Below are 12,276 nucleotides of genomic sequence, written 5' to 3'. Positions count from 1 at the left end.
TACAAGTATAACTGGCATGGGAAGGTCAATGACACTCCAGCACTCAAAGGGGTTCTGCCATGGGGTGGTAGAATCCTGGCTCCTTTGATCTTGGACTCTGATGTCCACAAAGATGATTAAATTATATGTGTTATATAAGATCACTCCGAGTTGGAATTGGCTTGACATCAGTGGGTTTTTTAATAAGTGTATTGTAATAATAATTTAAAATTTTTTTTTCCTAAGGAGCAAACCAAGGTCTACTAAAGACATTCAATAAAGTGAAAGGCAATAAAATCACACACACACACACACACACACACTGCAGGGAAATTCTCCTGGCAAGATTCAGCATCATCAAGAGATGCTGAAGGTTGTTAAATATACTTGATGTGGTAGTTACATAATCTGGTGTCAATGTGAGAGGATTAAGAGTAAAGGGGTGGAGTCTAGTCTGTCAGATCAAAGCCAAAGAGGCCTCTGTGTGGGCATGGCCTTTTCCTGAGGATTCTGGAAACTCCTGGATTCCTCCTTGGAGGTGGGAGACACACACTCTCTCTGTGTTTACTCCCTGGGAGACATAGCAGTTGACAAGACACATGGAGCTATGCTAGTGCCCTGAGCTGGAGAAACCACATGGTGACCCCTGCCAGCACTGAAATACTTATAATGCCACTGGATCCACAAGACCTCCCACCCACTGGCCTGTGATCTCCCTACATTCAGCGTCTAAGCATATGTTTCGTGAGTCAGAAGAGGACTTTATAGATTGGTATTGGAAATATGTGCTAATATCGGACTTATGGACTTGATCTGGACTGGACTGGGATATTTTCTCTATATTCAATTGCCCTTGTATCTAAACCTCTTTCTTATACATACATGAGTCTCCCTGGATTTGTTTCTCTAGTCCACCTGGACTCACAAACTTGGGGATCCACCAGTGAGCACAACCAGGCACTGTGAACCTACAGACGGTTTTTCTTTTTAACAAATGACTGTCAAAAAACAAACACAGCTGAAGGGGAGCGTTAGAAGAGATTTAGGAGACATACCAACAAATGGCAATGTATGGGCAAAACTTCCCTTGAATTGTGGTTTAAAACACAAATAATTAGGTTACACCTGGAAATTTGAAAACTGACCAGTTAATTGATAGAGAGTACTGTTAATGTCTTTGAGTACAATAATTGTATTAGAGTCATAGAAACAAAAAAGCTACATACTAAAATGTTGAAGGATAAAATATGATGGTTTGGGGGTAGTTTCAAATTAACACCAATGTTGAGGAAGCAGATGGGGTAGGTGGACAAGACAGGATGAGCGATGAGGGTTCATTATTCTGTTATATATCTGTGAATATTACAACTTATTTATAATGAAAAGAAGGTAAGAACTGGTTGATTTAAAAAATATCATTGACAAAATAGGGATAATTGTTAAAACTGGGTGATTCTACTTGTGTGCTGAGATTTTCTATAAAAGGGTCAGCTGTCTGGGCAGGGCTTTCAACAAGGCTGGATGGCAGAAAGTAGGCCTGGGGAAAGTCAGAGGGTGTGGGCAGGGACCAGGCAGCCTCAGCAGCACCCCATTGCCATGGTCCACTTTCAAAGAGGGCTCAAAGCAGGAGCACAGGACGTGGAGTGATGGGTCCCGAGTTCTATTCTCAGCCCAAAGCCTTACTCTTCTGACCCCAACCGAGTTCTCAGCCGCTCTGAACCTCAGGGTTGCATTTGCAAAATGGGCTTCACAGTACTGCCCCCGACACTGTCCCCTTCCTCTGAGAAAGGACCCACAGAGAGATTGGGAAAGTGCTTTGCAGTTGTACAGATGTGAACTCCTGCCATCACATGCTCCTGCTTTGCTTTTTCTTGCCCACCTGCCACATCACACAGATCCAGACAAAGGCAGGGAGCCCTGCGGGGCCCTTCCTGGGTGGTCTGTAGAGAGAGGAAAAGGTGAGACGGAGAATACTTGCTCATATCACACCTACAGGGCAATCCCAGCACAGCTCCACTCCCTAGGAGAGACCCAAGGGTCTCTTAATAGCCACGCCCTAGTGTATCATGGACTGGATTTTGGAGTAGAACTGCCCCATAGGGTTTCCCAGGCTGTAATCATTATGGGAAGGGACCACTACGTCTTTCTCCAGTGGGCAGCTGGATGTTGGAACCGCCAGCCTTTCAGATGGCAGACCAGCAATGAACCCCTGTGCCTCTAGGGCGCCTTAGCTGATGGCTGCCTAGGGACTCTCAAACCAGCAACCATAGAGTAGAGACCCAGGACTGAGTAGGAGCTCACTCACACATGCTGAATTCCTCATTATATGCCAGACCCTGAGCAAGTGCCAGGGTAGAGAGATGCCAGGCCTAGATCCTGCCCTCCAGGTGCTCACAGTCCAGTGGGAGCCAGAACGCACTTGCTAAGGGCCAGGGAGGCCTTGGCAAGTCTGGGACCAGGGGCAAGCCTGCTGTGGGAGGCACGGACGAGGAGCAGCCCACTCAGCCCAGTATGAAGCTTCATCCATGCCTTAAACAGAGAGTGAGAGAGCGAGAGCGAGAGCAAGCGAGCGAGTGAGCAAGAGAGACATTGGTCTAGCAAAGTCTGGAAGGTAAACATGGTCTGAGTGAGAATAGGTACTCTGTAGAGTCCCCAGGGTGGGAGTCCCCAGTACATTCAGGAACAGCCAGGACTTCACTGGGGCAGGCACTTAGGGGGTTGAGGGGAACAATGAACAGGGAGGCTTAGGGCCTGACAGGCCGGTGACCCACTAATAACGCGAGCTGAGATGTTTCCCTATCACGGCTCCCTGCCAGGCTTTGTCCACAGTTCGGATTACTTCATGGAATCCTTTCAACAACTCCAGGCGGTGTTATAGATGGGGAAATGGAGGCCCAGGGAAGGGAAGGTATGTGACCGTGGGCACGCATCCTAGTGACTGACGGTTTTATCGGGAAAGGGGCGGGGAGCCTGAGTGACTTGATTAATTCATCTCTACAATGACGGACTCAGACACAGTTGCACCCCCCATGTCGCCTCGGGAGAACAGGTGAACAGCCTTGTTCTTCACTCCCGGCAAGATGAGGGGTTTGGGGAGCCCAGCCCAGCCATGTCTCAAAGCAGAACCCTTAACTGGACCGACCTGGATTCCGAGCTCCCAGAATGACTCCACTCATTACCATGAACTCACCCGCCTACCGCTTTCTTGTTGGGGGACAGGCCTGACCTGCTTATTCCTTCATTTGATCCAACCCCGGGAGGTAATGATTACCATCCCCAGGCCTGCATGGCACAGCAGGGAACAGGCAGCTTGCTCCAGGGCCCGGAGGACATCGGGGGTCACCAGAGCCGGCTCTGACTGGGGTGCTATCACAAGCCATGAGGTAAAGCCCATGTTTCTGAGGCTCAGTGGGCTCCTTAAGGACTGCTGTGAAGGCTACATGAGGTTCTTCTACTCCACCCCCATAATGGGATTTCAGGCATCTTGAGAAGGGATACAACTAAGACAGTTTGGAGGGGAGGCCCTTCTAGTCCACACACGATGGGGGAGGAGGCGGGCTGCATTTTAGACCTGGCTCTGGGTTTGAGACCCGTGCCTCAGTTTCCTCATCTGTACACTTCATAATCGACAGACTCGAGCTCCAAATCCCTTTCAGGTCCGTCTTCTGGGACTCGGCGCTAAGGTCGTCCCAGCCCAGCTGCCCACTCAGCACGGAATGAGCAGGAGCCAGAATTGCCAAATGGTTTTCATTTCAAGATGCGCCTTCCCTTGGCACCTGAGAGTGGAGCGAGGCTGGGGCAGCGAGAAGGGGGAGCCTGAGGAGAGCATGGCCCGCAGGGGGCCCTGCAGCAGCTACAGCCCTGCCCTAGTCCAGGCCCAGCAGTGACCTTGCCCAGTGGCATTCCTACCCTGAGCCTCTGGCCCCTTCACTAGAGGGTCGGGCAGGAGGCAGAGGGCTCCTGTCAGCACAGAGGCTTATTATTGTAGGGTTCCTTGGCCTCTTGCCGTTTTCCTTCCTGCGCCCTCGGTCAGGCCTCTACAGATGTCTCCCGAGCCTGGCTCAGAGCAGTGGAGGAAAGCGGAGGAAGAGGGGCTGCAGGAAGGGAGCCCCACCCCAGACGTGCACTGAGGACTCTGCAAACCCCAAGTTTCCTGGCTGGGATTTTCCTTGGGCAACTGCTCAGCAGTGGTGAGCTAAGAGACGAAGAACTCTTCTGGAACCACTGCCAAAGGTTCCGCCAGAGCCCCTGGGCCCAAGCCTGCATTCCAGCGCACCTGGGGAGGGTCCTGCCTGCCCTCTCAGAACAGGGAAAGGTCCAGCGCCCCCACCCTCCAAATTCCCTTGTAGGTCTGACACCCTGTGAAGCCATAGTCCTTCCTGTGAGATCACGGCAGGTCCCTCCCAGTGCTTCTGGTCCTCCCCTGGCCTCTCCGTCCCTCGGGCCCTCGGGGTTAGCTGCCCTCGGCTGCACTGCCCCAACAAGTGCTGCAAAGCTCTTTAGGGCTACTGGTAAGTGCAGGGGGTAATGTTGCAGAGCCCCTCAGCTGGGTGGGTAAATGCCCAGAGGCATCTCACTGCACCTGGTGGACTCCAACCCAAAGGCACTTGGCTTTTCTGGCTCTGTGGGTTGACTCCCATGTAGATCTTATGGCTCGGCTGCCTCCACTGTTTATCTGTCACTGTCGTCCCTGCCCCCCATCTGCACCATCTCCAGTATTAAAATTCTGTGCCCTCATCAGGATGGCCTTTGACATCCCAAATTTCGCCAAGTTTCTTCTCGGCAATCTAGGCTTTTAACGTGGCTATGGTTGTTAGGTGTCAACAGTTCGTTCCAGCGCACAGTGACCCTGCGTGCAAGAGAAGGAGACTGCTGCTTTGTCCTGCACCATCCTCACCCTGGTCAGGGCGAGCCCGTTATTGCAATCCTTCCTGCCTGTGGAGACTTTTCCTTTTTTCACGGACCCTCCACATTACCAAGTGTAATGTCCTTTTCCAGGGACTGGTCTCTCTTCATAATGTTTTTTTTCCAATTAGGCACCTTGAAACTCTTCCAGCCTCAACCCATTACTCAATTCCAAAACAACTTCCACATTTGTGGTATCTAACTCTCCTAGCACTAGATTCTGTCTTAGTGATCTAGTGCCGCTCTACCAGAAATACCACAAACGGGTTTGAAACAGCGCTGCCAGCTCCAGGGGAAGGCTTTCGCTCGCTGTTGTCTCTGCAGGAAGGTCCTTGTCTCCTTTCAACATCTGTGGGCCTGATGATCCTTGAAAACTGACACGTGTCTTGACATCATCTTCCCCTGGGTGTAGGAAGTTCTTTGCAGGGACCCTCAGTAGGCACGCCAGTCCCTGCTTCTTCTTTCTTGGTGGTAATCAGCCCCACCCCGAACCTCTCTGCCTGCTTCTCCCTCCTTTCCCCTCTTGTAAGTGAAAAAATGATGCAGTTCACACTCTAAGAAAAAACCCCTTACTTCATCCTATCAGGACTGAGACGGAGGGGGTTTGCATTCCACCCTAATTCTATTCCAATTGATTGGCTGTTAGATCACATCGTGGGTGGCGATTAGTTCATTATATAACTCCCAAATCACATCATCACAGAACTGCCAAACCACTTAGGCATAGTCAAATTGACATGTTTTTGAGGGACACAATTCAATTCATGGCAGTCTCCTTAGGTCACCCCTCCAGTCCAGTTTCCACAAGACTGATAGCTTTCCTGCATAAGGGGTTAAAGTACACAGGCCTGAATGCTATCTAGCCCCTGCCTCCCGTGCCCCAAAGTCACCTGGTGACACTCTCACCTTCCCACTGCTCTGGCCCCCTCTGGCCACCACAGTGCCTTTTCCTAGGTTGTTGTTACCACCGACAGTGCCCCCATACCAATGATGCTGCTATTGTGGTTGCTGGGTGCCGTCAGTCGAGTTGCTGCCTCCCCATAGTAACCCTCTGCACAACAGAACGAAACACTGCCCAGTCCTCACACCCCTCTCCCCTATCAGTGCTCTTCTTTTCTTTGCTCGTTTCCTCCTTTTACTCATCTGTAATTCAGCAAATGTTTTCTGAGCACCTACTAGGAGCCAGGTGCTCTGGTAAACACTTGAGATACAACAGGGAGATTAGATGCTAGTTTCGTGGAGTTCGAAATCCAGTGGGATTGATTTTACAAATCCGTATACATTTTCTGTGATGAGCGCTGTAAAAAGAGAGGGAGGACTCAGCTCAAGTCAAAGCACCGAGACCAGGTTGAAAGCCACAGCTGTGATCCAGGGGTCAGACATGGTGGCATGGACGAGGAGAGAGATGCAAAGAAGTGGGCTGAGTGCAGAGACCATGGCGATGAAGTGTGTGTGTGGCGATACAAGGTCTCTGCCTTGTGTAAAAGAACTCTGGGAGTTACCACTCCCTGAGACGGGCCAGCCTGGAGGGAAGGCTCGAGTATGGCTTGGAACGCGTTGAGACATCTCAATGCAACTGTCAAGGAAGTAGCTGGAAACTCGGGACTAGGCTGGAGGTATCAATGTGTGAGTCACCCAGAGACGGGAGGCGACTGAAGCCATTGGTGTGGATGAGAATGCCGGGGAGAGGGAGAAGCTAGCAGGCAAAGGGACAAGGGCCCTGATTCAACCCTCAAAGAAAGTTTGATAAGGAAGATGAGCCTTCATGCTACTTGACACGACGGACAGTTTTGAGCTTATTTGTTGGTTTAGCCGTTTCCTGCTTATCTTCCCCAGACGACTGGACGCTCTGTGGGGCAAAGGCTGCATCTTGCTGCGCAGCGGGGTCTGTCCAGTGCTTAGCCACAGAGCAGTTCTCGATCAATATTGGTAGGACTAACCTAATTCCAGTTTCCCGTTTTACTCTCTTGGGCAAGATATTAACCTCACTGTACCTCAGTCTTCTCATCTCTCCAGTGGCCATAGTTTGGCCTTCATAGAGCTGCTACAGGGTTAACATGAGTTAACATGTACGAGTCTATACAGTGTGATGCACTTAGAAATAGGCTACTCTTCTGGGCCTCTACCTATTAACATGGAAAATGGGGAGAGATCGCAGCCAGCGTTCTCGTGCCACTGAACCAGTCCCTCAATCAATGGGGTCCAGGGGAGGGTGCACCCAGTCCCTTTCTTCTTGAGGCCCAAGCCGGTTTCCCTTCAGGGTAGTATTTTGTGTGAACTCTGGGGGCTATTTTCCTTCTCTGGGTCTCTGCCAATGGCAGAGTCATCTGCGACAGGACTCTCTCTGCTCCCTAAGGCTCCTTCACGCTACACGGTTCCGAATATGCCAGGCACGATGCTGGTTGCTGAGGAGCCCTGGTGGCACAAAGGTTAAGTGCTCAACTGTAAACCAAAAGGTCTGTCATTTGAACTCACCAACCACTTTGTGACAACCTGCTTCTGTAAACACTTACAGCCTTGGAAACGCTCTAGGGCAGTTCTCCTCTGTCCTATGAAGATGCTGTGAGTCAAAATTGACGCGCTGATAGTGGGCCTTTTTGAGTATTCTGGTGGCTGTATTCTTAGCAGGGTCAGTTTTATTCCATTCCTTGGACAACATGATTAGGCTCATTGGTCCCACTGCTCAGGAAAAAGCCTGAATGTCTAATTGCATTCAGGGCCTCGAAATCTGGCTGTATCCCCTTAACTCTCCAATCCCTTTTCCAATTCGCTTGTGTGGGGTTCATCTACACTTAGGGGAGACAGGAAAGCACAGACCAGGATGAGCACAGTGATGCACACTGGAGCCTGGACTGTGACAAATGGAAACTACCTGCCATGGGCACTTCTAGGGCAAACTGTGTGGAGCCTACCTCACCTCTCATGACCCTGCCCCACAGGGTGGGTCCCTGAGGGCAACTTTCCCTCCACCTCCTCTTGGGGAAAGCAAGCTATTCAAACAGATCTAGAAGCCGGCTTGGCCATCAACTGCTCTGCCAGGAATTGGGAAGTGAGGGGTGGGACCAGCTGAGTGACTTTCAGACCATCAGTAAGCATGTGAGCCTGTGCTTGGGGGTCAGTGTGATAAGTGAGCAAAAGCACTGCTCAGACGTGCAGACAGCCTGCTATGCAGAGGCAAAGGACAGGAGGAGGAAGCCGCTGCCTTAGTGCCCGATGACTTCCCAGCCTCCAGGTCTATCTTTACTCAAACGCTTACCTTTCCCTTAATTCCAACTCCTGATGATCCCATCCATGTGCGTCCGAGTGGATCTGTGCTCCAGGGAGTCGGGGTTTTCCACAGCTGGTGTGTTTCAGAAGTCTACTACTAGCCCTTTCTTCAAACGCACCTCTGGGTGGACTCAACCGGCAGCGTGAACTGTGTGTACCACCCACAGACTCCTGATCTTTATGTGCTGTTTGTTAACTCCATGAAGTCCCTCTAATTCCTGGAGACTACTTCCCCTCCAGCCTAAATGAGCTTGCTGTGAGTTTATGTTTCTTGCAATCAATCTCTAAACTGACATAATTTTTATACTACAATATAGACCTATCGTTAAACAGCATGCAAAATTTGCAAAAGATATTCAAAATGAGATCCTCTCTAAAGCAAGATTCAAAACCACCAAAGCCACAAAGGAAAAGATGAACTTGATTACAACCAAACTTAAAGCCTTAAGGCATGATACTAATTTAGACAACCATTCCCTGTAATTACGCCCCTCATCAATAGCATGCATGTTTCTATGCATGTACACCTGGGAAGCAGGCACATTTCACAACTCTTCACAGCAGTGACCTCTGGGAGGAATACAGAATCCGTCACAGGAGATTCTAGCCTTTTCTGTTGTGTTGGCAAATTTTTACTTAAAAATGAAGATGTATCTATTGGGATGGCATGTTTTGTTACATATCTTTTCACCACAATAAAGAAAAAGTATGTCCTTTGCGCAATGAAAACTTGGTATGAAAATCTCAGGAAACAAACAAAAACACAAAACAAAACTATAGAAAATACAGGCCATAGGGTCTGCTCCATCCAAGACCACCAGGGGATGTCCGTTCTCCAGCAGTCTGAGGCAGGAGACAATGAATTCTCAGCTCTGGTCAAAATGCTTACGTAGTCCCCATAGGTCTCTGGGACCACTCCCTTTTCTTCTTTACTTAGTGAAGCTCTGTCATCCTTCCAGACCCTGCTGGTAGTCTCACCTCTTCCAGGAAGTTCTTCCTGACTGCACCTCTCCCCATTGGCTTCTATGGCACGGAGGGTACCTAGCACCAGCATTTGGAACAGACTTCTCCAGTTCCTACTTATCTTTCTAAGAGAGGCTTATCTCCCTAACAGCCAGCAAACAAGAGCAGTATCTTTATGTCCTTGGTGCCTAGCAGAGAAATAGCACAGCTTTGGAGTCAGTCAGGCCTGCTGGGTGACACAGGACAACTGCCTTAACCTCTCTGGGCCTGTCTATCAGTAAGATGGATGAGACCAGGTCCCAATAAAAGAGTGATTCACATAATAATTCTCTTAATACTCTCTCAGAGTTAAAAAACAAACATTAACAATGCAGTAAGGTTAAGCAGGGAGGGATTACTGAGTCCCATTTTACAGAGGAAATAGTTAAGGCAAGGAAAAAGTAACACGGAGAAGACAAGGTGATGAATTTTAGTAGTAAAGAGAAAAGGGGAGAGACGATGTGGGTAAAAATGTCAATCTCCCACTACTCAGTCACGTGAGTCCTTAAGAGTTGGGCTGTGATCCATAAGGTCAGTAGTTTGAAACCATTAGCTGAAAGACATGACTTCCCACTCCCATTAACAGGTAGATTCTTGGAAACTCACAGGGGCAGTTCTACCCTGTCGCATAGCATCTTTGAGTGGGCATCAACTCAATGGCAGTGGGTTTAGTTTGGTTACCCTGTCTAGCCATCAGCTTCATCTGAAGAGTTCCTAGTCACCGTATCTCTACCTTCAATGTCCCTCAGCCCTGACATTCTAGTTGCTTGTGATTGGCCCAGGGTCCCTCCCACCAGGTACCTGTCACTCCCAGGAAACCGGCTGAGACTGGAAGATGTAATTTGAAAATTCAGTTGCACTTTGATTCACCCTGGGATGGGGAGCAGTAGTCATACGCAAAACTAGGGGGGAATGCCAACATCAAACTACATGTAAATATAAACAGGAATGCAAAACTACGCTGGAAACCTCAGGAAGTCCATTCCAAAGGTCAGATTCTAGCTTTTTGGGCACAGAAGTGCTGACGAGGAAAGTTCCGCTTGGGTGGCACGGGCTTTCTGCTGCAAAAATGAACCCTGGTGCACACAGAAAGTAAAGGAGGCTCAGTTTTGTCTGGTATGACCTCGGGCGGAACCAAGGCCTGAGCAGCCTGCTACTGCCTCCCACTCACACAAGCGCTTACACAAACGTAGAAAGCAGGGCCAGATGCGCGGGCATCAATGGACATTTCTGTCCGTGGGGAAGGGTTCATTGTGCAGCCCCTCCTCCGGCTCCTGCTGACTTCTCATTCTAATGAATGACCTGGAGAGTAGGGAGAGCGGTGACAGGCCTGAAGACACTCATGGCGAGCTGAGGGGCTCTGAGGCTAAAGCTCGGGAAGTTTCCCAGGATGGGGCTGGGTGGCAGTAATTTCCCTGTGAGCCTCCCAGGAAACAATCTGAATTCATGTGCAGGAGGGCCCAGGCTACTTGTTCTACCCACGGAAGAAAGCGGTCACTGGCTACTGCTCATTCTAATGAAACACATACCCCCTACTATGTGCAGAGCACTTGGCCAGGTTCTAGAGAAAAAAGAGGCCCAAAGGAACCCAGTTACTACTATCTAAAGAGCTCTATCAATTAACCCGATATATATCATTCCACTTATTAAGACGTATGTATGATGTATGGATTGTGATGAGATATATAAGAACCTCCAATAAAAGTATTAAAAAAAAGATGTATGTATGCAAATGCATCCAGAGGCTACCCAGAGCACCTCCCAAGAAAGACCTGGTGATCTACTTCCAAAAAACAAACAAACAAAAAGCCAGCCACAGAAAGCCGATGGAGCTCCTTAGGGTGACCATGAAGTGACATGAATGCAATAGCAACAACATGCTTTTTGCACGTTGCCTTATGTAATATTATAGCCTTGTGAGGTAAACATTATTGTGCCCATTTTACAGACGACATAAGTAGGACTCACCCAGATTAGGTCACAGCTGGTAAACTGCATAGTCACAATTTGAGCATTTGTCTGCCTCCCCAAAGTTGACCCTTACAGAGTGGCTTGACTGGGGATGAAGGTTCAGCCAGCCAGGCAAGAGCGACGCTCTCCAAAGACATCGACCGGGCAGCATACTATGAACCTTTCATCTATGGAGCCTTCTATCTGCCACACACAGTGGGTGCCCAGTGCACCAACGGTCAAGGCAAGCTGAGGTCCACGATGCCAGCCAAAATTCAGAGCATCTTCAGCAAAGGAGCTGCAAAAACACGACTGGCCCAAAGCCACAGGGTGTGTGCCCTAGAACACTCCCTGCAGAGGAGCCCGGGAAAGCTACAGACGATCTGGGAGGCGAGGAATGGACTCCGGGGAGTAGGGGAAGGGGTGGGGCACTCTGCAGGGGTGAAGAAGGGGCCGGGGACGCTCAGCTTGGAAAGACAAAGAGGATAGGGGAGGAGAGAGAGAAGGCTATAAACTTGCCAACAGCCTGGCCAAGGTGAACCCCAGCTCCTGGCGCCTTCCCATTCGCATTCATTCCATAAACACTGGCCAAATCTCAGAGGCAAGGGGGAGGGGGCCTCTCTGCAGTCCGGGAGAAGCTAAGTTCAGGGCAGAGGCAGGGAAGGCCTGCTTCTCGGAAGGGGAGTGACTTGGGGGGGAGGGGGGCAAACTTGTGGGGCTCCATAGATGGGAATGCGAACGGAAGAAGTATGGCGCGGAACACAAACACAAGCACCGGGGCTGGTCACCAAGAGCGTTTGGGGCATGTCCCCAACCTCTGAAGTTTGACATCGAAGTGCCCTCGAAGCCCCCCCACCCCCCAAAGCTCACTCCCGGCTTCGACGGTCTGAGATGCGCTCAGTTCTCACAGATGTAAGGAACCAGTTTCTGGGGGCGCAGGTGAAGAAGGGCTACCGGTCACACCGGCTGAAGGTCAAGGCCAGGCCTGGCCTGGCCCCCAACCCCTCCCGCCAGGGTCCCCTCACCTCCTCCCGAGCCAGCGCCGCCCCCCGGCACCGAGGCATCTTAGCGGCGAAGGCGGCGGCCCCGGCCGGAGAGCTGAGGTCCTCGGCAGTGACGGCCAGGAACTCGGCGACGCTGAGCTGCTCGGGCATGGCGGGCGCGGGGCGGGGG

At 50.4% G+C, this 12,276-nt stretch overlaps 1 protein-coding gene across 4 annotated transcripts in view; it reads right to left on the bottom strand.

Moving 5' to 3' along the window:
* The window catches only part of ASAP3 (ArfGAP with SH3 domain, ankyrin repeat and PH domain 3), a 41,342-nt gene extending 29,085 nt beyond the window's left edge, over positions 1–12,257 (bottom strand). For all 4 annotated transcript variants that reach the window (XM_045298815.1, XM_045298816.1, XM_045298817.1 and 1 more), the window contains exon 1: positions 12,129–12,257. In XM_045298815.1, the coding sequence (XP_045154750.1) occupies positions 12,129–12,257 (129 nt within the window). The remainder of the gene's footprint in view (positions 1–12,128) is intronic.
* Positions 12,258–12,276: the final 19 nt, after the last annotated feature.

The sequence above is a fragment of the Echinops telfairi genome, unplaced genomic scaffold (assembly GCF_000313985.2).
Source record: "Echinops telfairi isolate 266 unplaced genomic scaffold, ASM31398v2 ScPeMD7_7457;HRSCAF=8495, whole genome shotgun sequence".
NCBI lineage: Eukaryota > Metazoa > Chordata > Mammalia > Afrosoricida > Tenrecidae > Echinops > Echinops telfairi.
This window is presented reverse-complemented; position numbering and strand designations above follow the sequence as displayed.